The sequence below is a fragment of the Tenrec ecaudatus genome, chromosome 2 (assembly GCF_050624435.1).
Source record: "Tenrec ecaudatus isolate mTenEca1 chromosome 2, mTenEca1.hap1, whole genome shotgun sequence".
Classification (NCBI taxonomy): domain Eukaryota; kingdom Metazoa; phylum Chordata; class Mammalia; order Afrosoricida; family Tenrecidae; genus Tenrec; species Tenrec ecaudatus.
The window spans coordinates 254,088,325-254,110,286 of record NC_134531.1 but is presented as its reverse complement, the minus strand read 5'-3'; the positions used below and the strand labels follow the sequence as shown (position 1 = coordinate 254,110,286).

Here is a 21,962-nt window from a genome sequence, read left to right as displayed (position 1 = left end):
AACTTCTACTTTCAGTGATGTGGATAAGATGTAACTGAATAGCAACTATTTTCTCTGGTTTCAAGGTCTTGGTGGCTACGGTTTTCATGGTCCATTAGTTGGATATTTTAAGATTCCAGGTACCACTTATATAAACATAGGTAGAGCCCCTGGACATTACCCTCAGAGGATTAATTTAATGCAGCAAATGGAATAAAAAGGTGATATAAAAATATCTTTAGAGTTTAGAGGAAGCTTACGGAAAATCTACTCCAAATTCTCTTATAGGTGAAGAAAGTGATATTTGCTATTAATAAATCAGTGAACTCTGATCATTAATTTATTCTTAAAATAACTTTCCATAAACCTCTTTAATTTACAGTGAGCATAATTGTATTATGCATATTCTGTAAATTCTACAAGTTTAAAAATAACACAGAGGAAGCTATATTATGTTTTCAAAAACACAGAAGAAATAGTTCATAAAAATCTAACCATGAAACTGCCCTTTGTGGTTCAGTACTTTTATTGTGACCTATTGAGCAACAACAGGAGGAGAAATCGATGAAATTCATATTGCAATGACCTGGAGGATTAAAAAAAGTAAAATCAAACAGTAACAGCTCAGCAATGTTTAATTGTACTTGGTGTTGAAATTTCAGGATCAAAGTTAGCTAAAGAAGAAAATATTAATTGTGAAATAATTTCTAATTTTAAGAATTTAGAAATTAGGCAACATTTTGTGATTCATCATTACCTTAGCTTACAATTATTTTAAAAAATCATGATATCATATAAAATATTATTTGATTTTCTATTTTCTTATTGGAAATGTGTGCCATTGTACCAAGTTAAAAAAATTAATGTATCTGAATAAATATGTATTGGACGAAAGAATAAATGAATAAACTGAAAGATAAATTAATGAGGCATTCATGAAGAGGCTCTTACACATTCCAAGTAAGATTGGAAATTATCAGCTTCAATGAGTGGGCTTTAGAAAGTTGTTAGTGGCTTACGAAGCAACTGAGGAAGGGACTGTCCTAGATTTTAACAAGACATTTGTCTAAGGAATAACGTGTCACCTTTCATTCACTTATTCTAAATGCATTTATTGGGACCCGATTTAGTGTGCCTTTCGCTAGTTAGAGGAGACCCCAGTGGGCCCACGTCACGCATCACCATGAGGCAGTGCAGGTGCCCCTCAGGTTTTAAAAGTTTGCTTTACGTGACTTCAAACTTCCAAAAGATTTAGAGTCCTACCTGTCTTCCCTAACCAAAAGAAATCCAAAGAGGAATTTTAGTTTTACAATGGGGGAAAGGTCAAGACGGAAGCCAGCGTTCTTTATTTTTTTCTGCAGGAAGACCTTAAAGAGGCAGCATGCCTAAAGCGTAAATGTCGCCTGACCAAGCTCTTTCCTTGGGAGCTACTATACTCAGCAGATCTGGGATCAGCACCAAGCTGTCATCACTTTGAACTTGACTATGAATGATACAGTTTAGTGTTATTTTAGGTCTTGGGTATCATTTCTTATGAATTGGTAGGTTATATTAGGGGTCTAGGAACACTCAAAAAGTTTCCGATATAAATTAATGATAACTATGTCTTTGCTTTTTGCCATTTCAGCTTACGAAGGGTTTCGTAGGAATGCTATATTTTCAGATATCAGGGGCAATTAGTAATCTTGAATTTGACAAGATAGGTAAAGCAAAGTAACTTTTCCTAGACTACATGTTATGTTATCTGTTACCGATGTTAAAATAATGGTCGTCATGGAGTAAACAATTAGCCGTCCAGTTCCCTATATGAAAACACCTCGTTTCGCTGTTGCTGGTCCCATTCCAAAGGGTACTGATAGTACAGCAGTTAATCCCTTGACTGCTAACTAAATGCTGGCAGTCTGGACCTACCAGCTACTTGACTGAATAAAACCAGGGTAGTCTGCTCCCCAAAAGATCACAGTCCTAGAAACCCTATGGGTCAGTTCGATTCTGTCCTAAATGATCTCTAGGAGAAAGAATCAACTCCATGACAAAGAGTTTAAGGCTGTGGTTTGGATCTTTCTCACTGGGTATATGACTGCTATTGTTTCACCAGTTTCATCATCACCCAAAACTAGAAACATTTGCCAATCCATACTGAGCGTCTGCTTTCCTTTTTGTACTTCTCCTCGTGGAGGAGAGCTCTATAAATTATGGAGATGAAGTATTTAGTCTTCATTTATTCAAATATCATATTACCAAAAATCCCCATGCTAGAGGAATTTTTTAGCACATACTTTATGAAAAAGCTTCAGTGTGTTAGTTCAGGTAGACTAGAGAAACAAATCCATAGAATCTCATATGTGTATAAGAGAGTTTTATAAAAAGGGTAATTGTACACTAAGAAAGCATCCCAACCCAGTCCAGTCCAAACCCCTAAGTTCGATATTAGGCCATTTGTCTGATACCAATCTATGAAGTCCTCTTCAGACTCACAAGACACATGCAGTGGTGCTAAATGCAGGTCAATCACAGGCCAGTGGGTGCAAAGTCAGTGACTGTAAAAGCATCTCAGTGCTGGCAGGGGTCTCCATGTTGCTCGTCCAGTTCCCAGGGCTGCATCAGGGTAGGTCTATGTGGCTTCTTCTCAGGGATGTCTCACAGGAAGTGAGCAGAGAGAGAAGTGTCTTCTGCCTCCAAGGAGGAAACACAGTAGTTTCTGGAAGTCTCAGAAGGGCATGCCCAACACAAACACCTCATTGGCTATGACCCATTTGACAGACTAGACTCCACACCTTCACTCTTAATCCTCTTGAGTCCAAAATTGACACCAGATTATGTAACTACCACAGACCACCCCTTATCAGTTTGACACTTTCACAATAACTCTTTAGCCATATATAATTTCAAACAAACAAGATGATCATATCTGTACCTAACAGGATAAAACAAAGTGCATACAATTCTATATGTGCCATCCTCATTTTAGCATAACATTCTATAGGTGAACAAAACAAAAAAATACCCTATGCTTAACAATTGCAGTTAACTAACACCTATACCTTAATCCTATAATCCTATGAATATGTTCCCCCACCTATGAAAGTTTTTAAGCCACCCACTTCATGCCTTTATCCCCCCCATTTTCGGTATCCAATTTCTACACTGCCCACTTACATCAACCCAGTGCTCCAAGGAGACAATCATTCTTTGATGTGAAGAATCTTCATTCCAATTGGAACTTTGTGAAGTCCACATCCATAAATAAAGTCAAATCAGGACAGGCCATCCATAAAGTCTGCAGCAATATGCACCAGTTCACCAGCTCAAATATCTTCTCTTCATCCGGTCAGGCTGTGGTCGACTCAATATGGGCTGCCTCACTTAGCTTCACCAGGGTGTCCATCGGCTGCCTTGCCTTTAGACCATCGCCCCATCACAAATTATCAACAAGCCTGGCCCCCTTGTGCTAGGTCATGAACTTCAAATGAGTCAAACAGCTCTCTTCTTCTCCTCTAGTTCCTGTAAACAAGGTCCACAGGTGTCAGTGGTCATAGTCAACCTGTGTCTTTATTGCTGCATTTCTCCCACTCAACAAGTAGATCCAGGTGGTCACTAGCAAGCATTTCAAGCTGCACAGGCTCCCTTTAACTTTCAGTGCTAGAGAAGAGTTTTCTTCATGGTTCCAGGTTTTTTTCCAGCTTCTGACAAAAACCACTAGAGTTCAAATTCCAAAGAGTTCCTTTTTTGTTTCTTCTGTCAATCTTGCCCCCAGGCAAGTCTGTTGGAATGCGAATGTCCTGAGTTCTCCAAATCACTAGGTGGGGTTTTTCTTTTCAGAGCCTTCTCTGCTGGTGCTTTCTAAACCCACTTAAGGATCCAATTACAATGGCTGAAGACAAGTGGGTTTACTAGCCCTCTATTTTCATGCTTCTCGTAATCATTTCTAGCAATCATTATATCAATAATAAGTAGAAGAAATCAGTGCAAAGTAGAATCAGATACTAAACTCAATTCTTAAAGCAGTCAAATTCAATCCTTATTTAACTTATCTTAATCCTTATCTAAACTATTCTGTTCATACAAAAATATGGGATTAGGCCTCTGAGAGTATCAAACCAGATCCAGGCTTTCTGTCAGCCATTTTCACTCAGAGAGCATGGTTTCTGAGAAATACAAATGGCGATTTCTACCCCTGAGCTCAAAATGTACATTTATTGCATTCATTTTCACCATTTCACACAGGAATAACCAAAGACTACAAACAATGAAAATAATCAAAACTTTAACTTCCCATATTCTTTCCAGAAAACAACCCAGTAAACTGCATGGACATATATGACTTCTGGCTAACACAGTAATAAACACTACCAAGAGGCAGAAGTCAGACAGACATCTGCTCTCCATCTTGATGATTTCTTTCTCTAGTACTCTACTCCCGAGGTACCATAATGTGTTAATCCAGATAGACCAGAGAAACAAATCCATAGAAACTCATATGTGTACAAGAGAGTTTTACATAAAGGCTAATGGTACATTAAGAAAGCGTCCAACCTAGTCCAAATCAAGTCTGACATTAGCCCATATGTCCAATACCAATCTATGCAGTCCTCTTCAAACTCAGGAAACACGTGCAGTGATGCTGAATGCAGGAAACTCACAGGCCAGTGGGTGCAAAGTCAGTGGCAATAGAAGCATCTGAGCTTTGGCAGGGGTCTCCTTGTGGCACCTCCAGTTCCCAGGGCTGCATCATTCAGGAAACACAGGAGCAAAATGGAAGAACACATATGTAAGGTCACGCTCAACACTCTAGAAATTTAGTTTCATTACTGAGTGCTGCTATCTCAGTGGAGACTGCTTTCCAATGTTGACATTTTCAAATGTTGTAATTCTCAGAAGTCTGAAGGGCTTTGTTGTTCTATTAATTTGGAAACTTTTTTAAAATGTATTTTCTTTATGAAATGATTCTAGATTGCAATGTTTACATTTACATGTAAACATTTAATTTTATCATCAATTAAATGGTTCTTACACTAGTGTTTTTGTAAAAAGTACATCTGAAAACCTCCATCATTCGTCCTACCATCATTCCTATGACCATCATTGTACCACTTTCACATTGAAACTGAAATATGACAAAGTTGGAAAAATATGTAATCAATAACTAAGGTTATCAGAGAGAATGGGAAGACAATGGTTTCATGAAAATAGGTGAAATTAACCAAAATTAGTGCCTACTGTCTTAATTCATCTACTGTTCAAATCCATCTAGGCCTGGGAATCACTGTCAAAAGCAACATTATATTTGAGGGTCATTGGCTGGAGTCAGATGAAACCATGGTTCTGCCCTGATTGTTTCAGTCCATGAAGGAAATTATTTCATTCATATTTTGAGATTATTTTATTGTTTAAGAAAGTACTTCCTAAAATTCTGATCATACACCTCTAATATATGCATGTTTGAACAACTCTCCTGAGAATTTTATGAATATAATTCATTGCTTATTTGTATTTATGAACTACATGATATTACACCCAATATAGTTACAAAACACACTCCAATGTAGGAATGACAGAAGTTTGAGAAAAAGCCGATGTTGAAATAACAACTGAGTTGTTCTTTCCCACTACCCAGCAGATCATGCATATTGCTGGTGCACTTCCCATCCTAATTTTGTAAAGTAAATTCATCACTGAAAAAGTTGTAGTAGAGAAAGACCAAGTTGGCTACCCAGCAAATTAATTCTTCTGTGCCCTCTGAATAATATGCTTATAGGAATATGTATTTTAAGTTTTCAATATTAAATTATTTTCCTCTATTTAAAGCCAGCACACCTACTTATTGCTCCACATGTACCACAGTGTATATTTACCAAATTCCAAACTAAAAGCAATTTGAAGCAATCATATACCAAAAACCCTAAACTTATTTTTAAATATTTTGTGTCAAAATTAATAATCTTCAAAGAAGCATTTTTTATTAGAGAAGTGTGTATGTATGTATGCATATGAATGTAAATACAAGGAGATCGACATTAATAACTTTCAGTAATCTTTATCACAATACTCTACCGAGAGGCCTTTTAAAAACTAGGACAATTAAACATAATGGCATTGACTTATATCATTTGCTCACTTTTAATTCTCAACAAAAGTCCCACGATGTAGGATCAGTTGTTTTCATTTTACAGATGAGCCAGATGTCAGCATGGGAGCCATGGAAGCGTCTGCTTTTTTTTTCACACTGGGGTCTCATTATCTGACCTATTAAGTAGGAGCCATTTCTTAGAAACCGTTACTCTGACCCTGTGTTTCTCAGTGGGTTCTGCTAGCATTTGGAATAAGAATTCTTGGTGCAAAGATTACAGCACTTGTAGACAATCTGCAAAGATACTGGTCTACCTTCTTCTTTGGGAAGTGGAGCCTAGGGGTCTTGAAAGTTTATAAAAGGCCATATAAGATGCCACTCTGAGTCTCTGTGTTGCAGAGAAAGAAGAATTATGAAAACCAAATAGACCACACCAACATCAGTATCTGTAACCGTGAGAAGAGAAGAACTAGATGGTACCTGGCAACTGCTATCCACTGCTCCGATAGAAACTACAGTGAAAGTCCTCGCTAGAGTGTATGGAGAAAATGTGAAGCAAAATTCAAAATCATTTTTAAAAAGGTTTATTAGTGGCAGGGAGAACCCCTAAGGGCATGACTCTTAGTCACCCTACAGAATTTTCAGTCAAACAGCAGACACATCTTGATCTTGCCCTTCCAGGCTTCTTTTTGTTCCCCAAACTCCAAAAACTGCAATGGAACAAAACCGCAGTCCCTCCAGGATGCCCAGACCGCTGTTTTGGCATGGTGTAATTGAAAGAACGCAGGCGCTCTTCACGAAAGTGTCTTTAGAAATGTATCGACCTAGATGGAAGATGTGGATTACTTCACATTCTGATATTTTTGTTTCATAAAGGTTTCTATAATTTTCTTGCAATACTTACTGGTTATCCTGATGCATTTAATGAAGATGCCAACGCCCAACCACCTTCTTTAATCCAAAAATTTGAATTTACTAACAATCTGGAAACTGAAAGTATATGAGTTTTAGAAAACGAATGTGTTTGAAGTGACACAACTTATATTTTGTCTTGAAATGGCTAAATAAAACCCCATTACATTTAAATTTTAATTTATAATAACAAATTCTTAGTCCATGGAGTGTAGCTTAAAATTAACGCTCAAGAAGTTGACATTTCTCCAGTTAAAATTTGTAGCCATTTGTTTATTCTTTAGTCACACTATAACTTATTAATAAATTCCAGTTATTTTTTTAATTCCAGTTATTTTTAAAAGAAAAAAAAAGTAGACCAAAAGAAAGACAGTAATCTAAGCAATAGGGGAAATCTACTGAAAATATTTCATCTCAAATCCTAAAAGGTTCACAAATTTAATTTCTTATGTATTAAGAGATAAGGGAATTATAACAAAGAATTGCAGTTTCTCCTGATTGAATTGTAAAAACTCTGAGCTGTAGTCTTTCATAAATCTCTATTGACACGAATGACCTTAAGGAGAAAAATGACAAGGTGTTGTCATCATATAATATGATAATCCAGTTGAATATGTATTTAAGCGTCTCATTTTTTTATATTTGTTTGCAACTATTAAAAAAGACAGTTCTTTAGAGAAAGGATGCCACAATAAATGAAAGACTTTTTACCCATGATAAAGAGACATCACAAAGCCATAATAAATGATGTAGCAAGTTTAGAGAAAAAAGGAAACCTGCTATTAAATATGACAGGCTGTCACAACAGCAAACATAGTAATCAACATAATCATAGCAATAAAATAATATTCGTGTTTCAATTCAGGAAGTTAAAATAATAGGCATCTCTTCTAAGTTAACAATTTTGAATAGTGTTGGCAAAAATAGCAATAACTCAGATTTTTTAAAATCTCGAATGTGTAACAGATTAACATTCAATAGAATCACTTGCTTTTCTTCAACTTTCTTTTAAGAGAATTTCACTCTATCATTTATTTCCTTTCTTATATATTGCTTTTACTATTATTTATGATTTAATATTCTTTAGCCAGGTCCATTATTATAGGACCACAATAAATCCATAATCAGAAATACAATATTTAATTTTTCACTGCATTTAAAAGGCCTTGGAAGTTCATGGGAAAATTCTATGATCTCTTCCTTCCATGTTTTCTAGGATATTTTGAAGCCCCTCATATTACATTTTTTGGGTAATTATTTTCCCTACTGCACCCTCCCCATTACCTTAAATAGGAATGCTGTACAAGGGTCTGAAATAATTGCCTCCACCTGATAGTCAGTGGAGTGCTTTCATTATGAATGGATTCCCCGAGAGGAAGCAGTCCAATACAGCGCATGCTCTGTATGGGAAGCATTGCCCACAGGGGCATATCAGCCTGTGTTCCCGTTGCAAGCACTTGCAAGGAGAAACCAGCTTCCCTCTTTGTTTAAAGTTACCTCAGAACACTTTCTAGCCTAGCAGTTGATGGCGTTTGTAACGCTTTCCAGGGTTTCAGAACTCTTGATCTGCCTGACGGGCCCATTTTAATAGTGCATGTTAAAATCAATATTATACCAGAGTATATAATACATAGAAACCTATAGTATATCGTTTCTAAACTTTCTTTAATCCAGTGTACAGTGTATAGGCCTCACCCAGCAAAACATACATTGCAATTTTGCTCATTCATAAAAATAATAATAAACTCTACAAAAATTCAAGGAATACTGCTTTTCTTGAGCAACAACTTTCTCTAGACAAGAAAGCTATGTGGGGTACAGCATACCAGCTCCCTTAAATCTTGGTGGAAGTTCTAAGAAGCCTCAGATGAGACTTGCGAAAGGGAAGTGTGGGAGGAGAGACCTCAGGCATTAGCATAGGAAAACTGCTGGTCATCTGGTTTTTGCACAATATGATTTTGATTTAAACATTTATATAACTTGTCAACTTTCAGTATTGACCATGCTCTGATATTGCATGTCTGAGTGATTTTCGTATCTTTCAGAGCATTGAGACCCCAAACTGCAATGTTAGTACTCCGTAAGTGTAGGATTTGTAACTCAGTGTCAAAGGACTGCAATCTTGCATGGGGAAAATGCCTCACTGTTTCTAAACTCCGGTAACAAGATTGTGTCCCGGGAGCTTCGCAGCATTACGTCATGACGCCCCTGCCTAGACCGTACAACTCTCTTCTCTAAGATAGTGTTCCCTGAATGCCTTCTCGAACCCTCGCCAGCTCTGATATTCTTTTATTCTAGGAGTCACTATATAATTCTAAGGCGAAGCTTCCAAGTAGGTGACATTCTTCTTTGGATTCACAATAGATTTTCAGAAGTTAAAAAACAAACATATGGTTCTACCTTTGCAAACTCTTGTGTTTTGCCATGAAAGAAAAAAATAGCACGTTGAAAACCATGTACATCGGTGTCCTTAGCACCATTTCACAATCACATGTAATTATTATCATGGGTGAACGCTTTCCTTGTTGCAAGCATGAGCAGCGCTACGCCTTCTAGAAAGCCCCGCTGTTGTGGGTGCAGTGCCTAAAATCCATGTGGATGTGAATTCTGCAATATGTAATAGTTCGAGATTAATAATAATGAAATAATATTTAATAGTTCATATCTATTTTGGGATTCTTCATCAGGATTTTATGCTGATAAAATGTTATCTTGGGCTTCTTCTGATTGTCCACCTTTGTTAAGAATAATTATTTGCTAGTAGCTTTCTTTTCAAGAAACTGCATTGATTTTTAAAATACATATAACTATAAAGCATTCCGTTTATGTTCTTTTCAGAGTTTCCTTGTGTATGATTATGTCTGTTGGTTTTAGATTGTATTCCAATTAACTGATCAACAACTTTCCCCAAAAAGAAGACTTTCATTAATGTCAATTTCTATCTCTTAAAAGGATCCTTCCCAACCATTGGGGTGGAGGCGTTCTGCCCTCGCTTCCTGAGGGCAGGGTTTGTAAATAGCATCCAGGCCCCGCAGCCAGTGCCAAGGGGAGGATCCTTGCCCCCCAGGATTCCTGCTGGTAGGTATCATGAGGGTACGACCATCATGTACGGCTGTAGGACTCCGCTCATGGGTGGTAGTCCCACAGAAAAACACAAACTTCTAAAATATATTGTTGAGAAAAAAGGTGCCTGACTTCTTTTTAAATGCAGCGCCATGTTTATGGTGCTGAAGCCTGAGAGAGTAACATAAAGAAAGGAATGGCCTGTGATGTAACACAGTTGCCCAGTGAGCATCATACACTCCGTCTGTTGAGGACGTTTTTTACATTAGTAAGAATGGGAAAGTCAGATCCATCTTTGTAAAACAAGAATAAAGGGACGGGTGTGAGCTCTTTTGCCTTTTGGCATTGTCTTGAAATGGGGGTGGCGTTGGGGAGGGGGACCTGCTCAGTATGATACATAGAAGGAATCGTTCCATACCTGGATTGAATTTATAGATATAATTGCAGTTCTGTGTTGTCAAAGAAAAGGGCCTTGGGAAAAGAGGCATAAAGTAGCAAATCTGGAAGAAACTTTTAAGAAAGAAAATTAGAACAAGGTTCTCTCTAAAAATATCAGTCTGACCAAAGTTGGTTTTTATGAATGAGAGAAACTAGTGAAGGGATTTTAAACATTTTAAAATGTGCTTTGAAAGTTGAGTAAATACCTTTTCAGATCACCCATGTTATTGTAATCACACATCATTACATGACCTTTAGTATAATGTCCAGCTCCATTTTACTGAAGAATGCAAACCACTGTATATTTTATATTTGTCTTGGCAAAATAGAACTAAGAAATTGATTCTTTGAGAGGAGGGACGAATAAAGAGGAACATAATGCTTAGAAGAGTACAACATATTGCTCTTTGGTCTATATATTATCTACAAAGATAAAAGCCGACAACCTACAAGAGAGTGCGTTTTCATCATAATTAATACCATGTTGGTACTAATTAATACTATATCAGACTTAATTAAGCTATGGTAATGACACCAATGTATTCTGAAGGGCTTATCTAGCCACCAGTTTCATGGAAACATTTGAAAAGGCCTGGGGGTGGCATTGCAAATATGTGCATTTCTTTACTGTCTAAGAAAATTATAGCAACACAACCTAAGAATTTCAGTTTTCCTTTTCAATTATCATGTCTACTTAATTTTTTTCAATCAAAACTTGCCCTGATGTCATTTGCTTTTATCATTGGCTAATTATTGATGCGAGAGGAGGCTTGGTGACCCACAACGCTGCTGCTGGAACAAGAACTAAACTGAGTGAATGAAGAGATTGTCAGTGTTCACTCCAATTGAAGCCAAGCTGGTATTAACTATTTTGGAATCTGGGTGTGGTTGGGATTGCTGTCATCAATGCCACTACAAAGGACTAGGAATCCCGAGCTGCATAAGCCAAGCTCTCTGAGTTAGCTACAAATATGAAAATGTAGCTTTCCCCTGTATTAAGCTACATTCATATCTCAGTGATTTTCATTGGGAAGGAAGTAAACAGGTGATTTGTACTTTAACGGTTCAACCCTCACACTTACTGGCAAATCTCAGTGGGCTTTTTTGGATAGAAAGGACATTCGGATATTTAATAGGAACTTGAACTATTCAATATCACTGCTATAAATAAATGAACAACTCTCTCAATGTAGCCATAGAGAATGGCAGAAGCAAGATGGTCTTTCTACAACACAACTCTCCAGACAGGGATCTCACGCTAGCGCTCCATTGCTCTCAGCTCTAAGCCAAATTGGCCTCCAATGTTCAAAGCAGAGGGAACACAGTTCCGTTTCATGACTGCCATAGTAATCAGGTGTCAAAAATTACTTCAGAAAAGAATTATAGATCTAAACTCATTCCTGTCTCCTCAGGCTGAAATTGCCTCACATTGCTTGACTTCTGTCACTCTGAGTAGAGACCCCTACATCTCGCTGTCTCTGGTTTCAGAAACGGCTGCTTGAAAGTCACATACAGCTCTTCTCATCCAAATATACCTGATTTGCCATGATTTTCTTTGATGAATTTGTGAGAGAGGAATGAAGCAGTAATCATGAGAAGTTTTTATTGCATTTCATATTTTTATAAAGGAGTATTTCCTTATCATCTAACAGCCGAGCCGAAGGCACTTCAGACTTAGGATATTACTTTGAGGGCATGCACTAATTCTTTCCCTAGTTCGTATCATGCAAGTTGATGCTCACTGGGCACCAATTAACTTGTTTTCTACCAATTGATAATGTATCACAGTATTTTGAGAGTCCCAGAAGACATTTGCTATGTCAATCAAAGAGTTGTAAAACCTTTCCTAAAGATCATGCTGAGTTCTTACTTACCTTAATCAAATTCAGATGAGATTATGTTCTCAATAGAATAATTTATTTGCACTCAAATCACACTTTAATCAAAGAACAATATTTTTATAGACTTACTTTTAAACTAACTGAAATAATAAGAGAATTATCAAATGATGAGGCACCCCTCCCCAAAAAAACACAGACAATCCCACAATCAGTATTTAACACTTCTCAATTGTTTACAACCCTCACATTCTATAGCTGCCATAATAAAAGGACTATCGGGCATCAGGCATCAAAGACCCAGAAAAAAAAAATCCGATCATTGTGAATGAGGGGGAGTGCAGATACCAAAAGCCCATCTGTAGGTAACTGGACATCCCCTTACAGCAGGATTACAGGGAGGAGACGAGACAGCCAGGGTGCAGTATAGTACCAATGAAACGTATATACAACTTTCCTCTAGTTCTTTAATTCTTCCTCTCCCATCCCCCACTATCATGACCCCAATTCTACCTGACAAATTCTGGCTAGACCAGAGCATGTACACAAGTACAGATAAGAGCTGGAAATGCAGGGAATCCAGGACAGATAAACCTCTCAGGAACAGCATAGAGAGTAGCCATACCAGGAGGGGAAGGGGAAGGTGGAGGGGGCGGGGACTAATTACAATGATCTACCGATAACCCCCTCCAAAGGACAACAGAAAAGTGGGTAAAGGGAGACATCAGTCTATGCAAGACATGAAAAAATAATAATGATTTATAATTATCAAGGGTTCATGAGGGTAGGAGGGAGGGGGCGGCAGGAGGGGAAAAATGAGAACCTGAAACCAAGGACTCAAGTAAAAGAAAATGTTCTGAAAATGATGATGGCAACAAATGAACCAATATGCTTGACACAGTGGACGAATGGATGCAATGTGATAAGAGTTGTACGAGCCCCCAATAAAAAGAATTGTTAAAGGGCTATTATTGCTAGATGCAGACAGATAGAAACAATCAGAATTTATGGACTGAAGTAGAAAATCAAATATATCTAGATATTTAATGCAATGGCGTTCATGTCATAGTCACTCGGTGAAGTAAGAAGATCAAGGGAGAGCAGAAGCAAAGCAAGAAGAAGGGAAGGACGATAGCAGGGAAAGGAAAGAGAAGAGAAAATGTTACTGATAGTACCTGCTTCAACCAAAGCCTCCCCGCCATATCCATCCCATGAAATCCTCCAAGATCTGTGTCCTTCTTACCAAGCATGTTTTCTTTGCTCTCTCTGTTTGGGAATAAATGTAAAGCTTTTTCAAAAGTAGGATGGGGCGTTGTAGTAGTCCGTAGAGTAATGACTGTGGATTCAGTCTAAGGCTTACCTTATGACAGCCTTGTTCTCAGCCGAATTCTTTCTCTTTCTGGTAAAGGAATGGCTCGGGCAGTCCATCCGGTTAGGCACTGGGCTACTAACCACCAGGCCGGTGCAGACCCTGCTCCTGTGCTTCAGAAGGAAGATTTGACTGTCGATGCCTATAAAGGCTTACCGTCTCAGAAACCTCGTATCTTTAGCAACACCTATAGGTGGTCACTAAGAGCTGGAATAGGTGTTTGGTTTACCACGCACAAGCAAAAGCAAGAACTAAGTAATAAAAATTAAAAATTATACAATAGTTGTGATGGAATCGTAGTATATATATGATCATAAATTAGATATGATTATTATAAAACATCATTATCATATAGATACACACTAATACACACAGGAGGCTAAGTCAAAAAGTACTGCTATAAAATCATCTCACTCTCACTAACTACATTGAGTCGATTCTGAAGCCTAACAACCAACTCCTAGAAACTTTCATTTTACTAGCAAAATGTGAGAGTGGTGATTCATTGAGCTGCTCACCCTGAGGTCAGCAGGTGGAAGCCACCAGCTGTTCTTCGGGAGAAAGACAGAGTTTTCTATTCCCAGAAAGAGTTACAGTCTCTGCGCCCCACAGGAGATGTTCTACCCTGTCTTTCAGGGTCACTCGAATTGGAAGATACTTCAGGACAATGTGTTTGGTTTGGGGTTTGTTTTTTTATCAAAATGAGATACTCTTTTTTCTGGCTGTCTCTTCTCTCTAGGTCTGTACACTTCTGAGGGCAGTGTTTGTTTCCATTCTCTCGGATCCTTCCCCGAGAACTCTGTGCAAATATTTTTAGAATGATGAGGGCAACAAATGTACAAATGTGCTTGACACACACTGAATATGTATGGATTGTGATAAGAGTCGTACAAGCCACCAATAAAATGATTTTTTAAGTGAAGAAAAAAAAAGAGAATTAGGGTTGCAGATGGACACTGGGCCTCCATTCAAGTAGTCCCTCAAAACAAGAACACTTTGTTCTAACAGTCCAGCATTCTGTAATGCTCCCCTTCCCGACATGATCACTGAAGATAAAATGGGTACATAAGCAAATGTGGTGAAGAAAGCTCATGGTGCCTGGCTATCAAAAGATATAGCATCTGGGGCCTTGAAGGCTTGAAGGTAAACAAGTGGCCATCTAGCTGAGAAGCAACAAAGACCACTTGGAAGAAGCACACCAGCCTGTGTGATCCTGAGGTGTCGATGGGATAAGGTATCAGGCATCTAGGGCCCAGAACAAAACCATACCCAAAGTGAATTGGGCTGGGGGGCATGGAGTGGAGACCCAATGCCCATCTGTAGACTATTGGACATCCCCTCACAGAGGGGTTACAGGGAAGAAATGAGCCAGTCAGGATACAGTATACCACCAACGAAACACATAACTTTCCTCTAGCTCTTTGGTGCTTCCTTCATCCCCCTATCATGACCTCAATTCTACCTTGCAAATTGGATTAGACCAGAGCATGCATACTGCTACAGATAAGAGCCCACAACACAGAGAATCCAGTATAGATAAACCCCTTAATGCCAACAAGGAGAGTAGAGATACCAGGAGGATTAGGAGAGGGTGTGGGAAGAAAGGGGGAATGGATCCCAAGGATCAAACTAGAATCCCCTCCCAGGGGGATGAATAACAGATAAGTGGGTGAGGGGTGACGGCAGATGATGTAAGATATGAACATAATAATCTATAACATATCTAGGGTTTGTGAGGAAGGGCAGACAGGGGAGGGAGGGGGAAGAAATGGGGAGTTGATATCAGGGGCTCAAGTGGGAAGAGAACGCTTTGAAAATGATGATGGCGGCATATGTGCAAATGTGCTTGACACACTGGATGAATGTATGGATTGTGATAAGAGGTGTAAGATCCCCTAATAAAAGTATTTTTATGGGGGAAAAGCCAGGCCCCCACAACTAATCATGGGTTCGATAGGTGCAATTGTACAGTATATATATGTATATATATATGTATATATCATAATAAAGTCATAGAAAGCATGAAAGATAGAGGAGAGACTGAAATAATGGAGTCAGACATTTCCTGGTAGCATGCTCACCTCAGCCCCGCCTGGTGGTCCACGTGGAGATGAGAGACTGGAGGGCAAGAGAAAAGGGCAGGGGAAGGAGAACAAAGGGATAGGGAACAGGGGAGTGAGGACTCGGGGAGAGGAAGGGAAGAGCTGAGGCCAGGGAGAATCTTTATTGCCAACCAAGACTTATATATCTTTGGGAGTCCTGCAAGCCTGCTAATTACAGGTAAAGACATACGTCACAGGAATGGGGTTGCCCTATAGGTTATACATCAATGAGGGGGACAATCTAGGGACATACACGCAATAGGAAGGTGAGGGATTGGGGGCACACATGTGACAAGAAGGGCAATTCCTAGATTCAGGATGGCAGCCTAACTTTGGATGTCACTGAGCAGGTTTGACTGGTTCTTTCTATCTCCATATAAACCATTATCAGTAGGCTGTAAACCACACTAATGGTCGCAAGCCTTTAGGGAGAAGTAACCCATTGTCCTTAACAGCAGGGAGGGGACCAGACCTGTGATGGGCCCGGACAGTTGTCTGGCAACTGACTGCCTTCAGGGAGGATGTCTCTAAGCATCTGACCTCCCACCACATGCTGGCAAACAGCCTCTAATGTTTGGCATGTTTTGGGGGGAGACAAAGTTGGGGGAAAATCTCTTTATAATCTCACATATTTTTTAATTTACTCCTTAGCCTATATTCCAAATTGAATAATAAAAAAAATCCTAAATAAATGGAAAATGTTTTTACCATTAAAAAAAGTTCAGTCTCTTTCAATTCCAGAAACTTGTTGAAGCCACTCCCCACTATGTAGAACATAAGACATAGCAGGTTACTTGTCCAATAAGAGATCTTCAGTGGAGAGCGGCGGGTGGAGTCCAACAATGAAGGGTTCACATATTTCAATTGAGAATGTTGTCAAATACTCTGAATTATGTGTGTGTGTGTGTGTGTGTCCGTGTGTGTACCTAAACCAAAAGCTACTTATAAAGTGAAGAGGAAAACCTATGTACATTAAATGTGCAAGTTTAAGTCAATAAATGCTTCCAAGCTTAAACGATGGTGGGAAAAACCCTCGTCCTTGGATAATAACTCCTGGTTTTTTAGCCTTTGTCCTTGATTTGATTGCTAGCCCTGACAGGCCGGATCCACTACCCATGTGCACAGCTCTCCGCGGAAGACTCTCTTCTCTATAGTTTGTGCAGCCGCAGGCTTCGGAAGGAACCCTGCAGAACTGCAACTGTTAAACACGAGGCTGGAGGCTGTGAGGCAGGTTTGGGCAGCTGACCAAACTGATCACGATTTCAGGCCCAGGCCCAGAGGAGAAAAGGTCACTGATGAAGTGATGAACATCATCCAGCTAGCCATGGGAAGTGATGTTGGTGACTGTATTTCCAGTCAAACGCCCATAAACAGCCCAAAGCCCCTAAAATATTTTGAATTATTTTGAACACTGTTGATGCTAGGTCAGAAAATTATTTAAATACAGTTTGGGATAAACTAATAGCTTCTAAACTACTCTAAAGGGGGCTAGCTTCAGCTATCAAGTTGAGCTCCATCTATTTATTCTATTCAAGTCTTTGGATTCCAAAGAGAATCTGCATCATCCTTTGTGGGTCCTTAGCTTGCTTAAGGAGAAATACAGAAAGGATTAGTAAATTACATAAAACATAAGGAAGCCAACATAAGGATACTACTTAGCATAAGGAAAGCCAAGCTGGGAAGATGTAAACATCCCAGGTATAATTCAAACCTGCAACCATCAGTAGGTTTGTGAAAACTTTAATCTATTGCAGCCTATGAATTTAAGGATTCCTACAGAGAAAAGAATGGAGCCCTGTAGTGCTCTCTGGTAAGCGTTGGGCCGCTAACTGCAAGGTTGGCAGTTCAAACTCACCACTCATTGTGCAGAAGAAAGACGAGACCATCTGCTACCATAATGTTTTACAGCTTCAGATTCCAACTGAGTTGGAATCGATGACAACGGGTTAGGTGGCAGGCATAGATAGAAGGATTCCTAGTGGCACAGTTGTTAAGCCCTCAGCAGGTCACTAAATGGTTGGTGCTTAAAAACCACCAATATCTCTATAGACGAAAAAGCAGGCCGTCTATGCCTATAAAGATTATACCTGGGAAATCCTATGGGACATTTCTATTCTGTCACATAGGGTTGCTAGGAATTGGAATCAACTTGACAACACACAACAACATGTGTGACACATATATTTCTGTTTATCTGTGTATATATATATGTGTGTATGTATGTATGTATGTATGTATGTATATTTAAATGTCTTGTTTAAGCACTAGGCTGCTAACCAAAAGCATGATGGTTCAACCCCATAGAAGACAGAGATAGCAGACAGCTTCCACAAACATTACAGACTTAAAAGCGCCACAGAGCAGTCCTACTGTGTCTCACAGGGTCACTATGAGTCAAAATCAACCTGACAGCAATAGATTTTTTTCATAGATACATGATTCTAATGTTGTGACACAGTTCAGCAATCCAAGTTCCTACGGCTTATACTTTGGCCACAAGTAAGACTCCTCTTGTCTACACTCATCTGTCACTTTGACAGATAAAATTTCAGATGTGTGACTCACAGTGGACATGTTTGGATGAAGCTTCTAGACTAAGGCAGCCTAGGAAGAAGGACATGAAAGCACACTGCTAAAATATGGTGCCGCTTGCAACGTTTTGAATAGCAGCGGAAAGCTGTCTGATACAGTGCTGAGCACGGGGCCGTTTGAGTTGGAAGGCACTCAAAATACTGCTCGGAAAATCCTGTGTCCTTAATGCAGAGTCATCCTTCATGGAAGGTAGAGTCAAGCTTCCAGAACCATCATGCACTGATGTGGCACAAGTCAAAATAAGAAGGGAGTGCTGCAGACATTCATTCCTAATCGTAGCGTGGCTTACAAGTCCCACTGTGATATTTTCTTTCTTTCTTATTTATTTATATGAAGGAGTAATCTACAATGAAGGCTGTATTCTCGGATCTTCATCCATAAGTGTCCCATGCCTTCCTTGCTTCAAGCAGGGAAGGTTATGCTTTCTGCCAATCACAGGTTATTAATGAACCTTTTTCCAGGCTTGATGTCCCGTTCCTCATGTAGTCCTTTTTCTTGGATTATCTTCTCCATTTACAAATTAATTAGGAAGAGTGAAAGGGCACCACCATGATGCACATCTTATATTTAAATTTACACACCAACCACTCATAACAATGCACATGGAAGGAACAGTTAAGAAACCAAATATATATCACTGGGCACACCTGCTACATGAGACCTCTTTAAAGTCTTAAAAAAAAACCAAAGATATCACCTGAGGACTAAGGTGCATAGCATTTTAATCCACTTTTCAAAAGCTAAACAATGCATAAGGTAGGTTCAATAAGAATTGATGACTTTGAAGTATGGTATTTATGAAGAATATTACTATCAGGAATGCTAGTAGTAACAAATCTGTTTTGAGAGAAATACAGTCAGAATACTCCTTCAAAGTGAGGCCAGCAAGACTTCATCACCCATACAGTAGACATGGGAGCAGACAGACCAGTGTCTGCAGAAGGATGTCTTGGTTGGTCACGGGTCAGTGATAAGTAGGAAGGAGACTGACTCCACTTCGACTACACCGTCAGACTCACCAGAGCCCGGAGTGTGAAGCTGCCAAGGGGGGGGGGGGATGTTTTATTCTGTTACACAGGCCATCACTGTGAATTGGAACCAATACAAGGGCTCCTATCTATAGCATTTTCTAAAGGATCAGGTGAAACATCGAATTTTAATCCCCTGCCCCATTTCAAAAATAAGGAAAAGCAATAGAGATGCTTCCTCAGGAAGGACGTATGTTTATATATGACAAATGTTTGCATAGTTTTAAGAGGTCTTCGGCTTTTCTCAAACCTGACAATATATATAAAGCTGTGCTTAGCTGGTGTACATGGGCACTGTCATTTGTATGTCATATTGACTGAGCACAAAATGAAAGGAGGAAACGGGGTGCACGAGGAATTGGTAATCAATCTCATACATTTACAAAGAGAGGCTATTTTTGTTCCTGTCAGAAGACGTGAAAACTCTTGAAAGAGCCTTTATATAAGTAACCTCCATATTTAAATCTAGTCCTCATTACTTCTCTGTTTCCAGATTCTTTAAAATATTTTTTTTAGTCTTGACCTTGGCATGCCTCATTACCGTAAATGCTTCCTTTATCTACTACCATTTGAATTAGTCTGGATATTTAACTACATCTCACGTTTTAGGGCTTCTGAAATTCTCAACTGAGACTGTATCTACCCCCAACAGACTTTCAGGTTGTATGCTAACACACTGTGCTTTTATCTGAGCCGGATTCCATGCCAAAGAGTCACTCAAGAGCCATTTCCTTCTCACCAGGAGAAACTTCGGGAGAGTTGGGCACAGCAAGGCAGATTAGCTGAGACTCCCCGCGAATCAATTTTGTGTTGACATTGTTTGATTGGTGCACTTTCACCTTAATGGAACACCTGAAAAAGCCTGTCCTCGCAGGAGCACCACCTGGCTGTGCACAGAGCAGGGTGAGTGCTCTCGCGACAGCAGGAAGGGGTATATGCAGCGCCACTGCAAAGCACGCCTCCGTGTTTGCGCCGCTACCTTGTAGCACAAAGCACCCTGGACGCTGCCCTGTGGCGCACTGCAGGCGCCGTTCATAGTTCTGTGCGCAGAGGTCTGCCAGGAAGCATCTGTAACAAAATGGATCTTTGGAAAACAAAATAAACATCTCGTTAAGAGTTGCAGAAGAGATTCCGAAGTGGCGACTTGCCTCAGAGTGAAAAAAAAGTACTTAGTGTTGAATTAGATTGCACATGCATGATTCATTGAACAAATGTTTTCCTCATTAAAATTAAAATCTCACTGTAAATAATCCATGGAGTTTAGAATACAGTGAATAGATCCTGTCTAGAGGGTTGTGTTGCTTTAAAACTAGCTGGGCTGTGTGTGGACAGGCACTACTAGAGAAGATCAACGCGGCTCAATAGTTCATCACTTGTACAGAGTAAGAGACTTGTGAAGGGAGAGGGAATGCGCAGCACGGGAACGTGGTTGAAGGTGGAAAGCTCTCCACCACCAGCTTGAGAACACCCCCCCCCCAGCATAATCAGGCTACATTCATGGTGCCCAGGTGTCTTCTCCACGGGTTTGCCAGAGCATTGGGCATCCCTCCTCCTAAAGGTTGTCATGCATGCCTCTTAAAATTCAAGGGCCACACACTTAAAGATTACAATCATTTAAGTAAATTGACTTCCAATTAAGAATGTTGCTATGTTTAAGTTTGGGAGGTGGGTAAAAACAAAATCTAATGATTTTTCCAAAGAGTTTCTTAGTAGGCACTTCCTAGTTGTATAGAATATTATATGATTTTTTTCAAAACATTTTTATTGGAATATACTTCATAGGCTGTTCATTTCAGTAGTTTAATCATATTAAGTGTTGTACAATCAACTTTAGAACATTTTCTTCATTCTTGTACTCATTGTCATTAGCTCCATGTTTCCCCCAAACTCCCCTACCATATCCCCAAGGAACCGTTAATCCAGTTACTGTCTCTGTAGTTTTGCCTATCCTGCATTTCTTTTTTTTTTTTTAACATTTTATTAGGGGCTCATACAACTCTTATCATAATCCATACATATACATACATCAATTGTGTAAAGCACATCTGTACATTCTTTGCCCTAATTATTTTCAAAGCATTTGCTCTCCACTTAAGTCCTTTGCATGAGGTCCTCTTTTATTCCCCTCCCTCCCCGCTCCCCTCTCCCTCATGAGCCCTTGATAATTTATAGATTGTTATTTTGTCATATCTTGCCCTATCCGGCGTCTCCCTTCACCCCTTTTCTGTTGTCCATCCCCAAGGGAGGAGGTCACATGTGGATCCTTGTAATCGGTTCCCCCTTTCCAACCCACTCACCCTACACTCTCCCAGCATCGCCCCTCACACCCCTGGTCCTGAAGGTATCATCCACCCTGGATTCCCTGTGCCTCCAACTCCCATATGCACAATCTCTGCTCTATCCAGACTTGCAAGGCAGAATTCGGATTTTATGAAGCTTTAAAGGCTTTGAACTTCTAAAGGACAAAGAGTTTTAGGAGTAGCACTGTATATGTTTTTCAAACATAAGACAGGTCTTTAAGGTATTCCTTTAATTTTTCCAAATTGCTAATGAAAACTCAACTGTTATTTG

At 39.4% G+C, this 21,962-nt stretch overlaps 1 protein-coding gene across 1 annotated transcript in view; it reads left to right on the top strand.

Moving 5' to 3' along the window:
• EPHA6 (EPH receptor A6) overlaps positions 1-21,962 on the top strand; it is a 1,136,602-nt gene that overhangs the window by 921,208 nt on the left and 193,432 nt on the right. Inside the window, 1 exon segment of the mRNA XM_075543438.1 lies at positions 9,914-10,039. Coding sequence (XP_075399553.1) covers positions 9,914-10,039 — 126 coding nt within the window.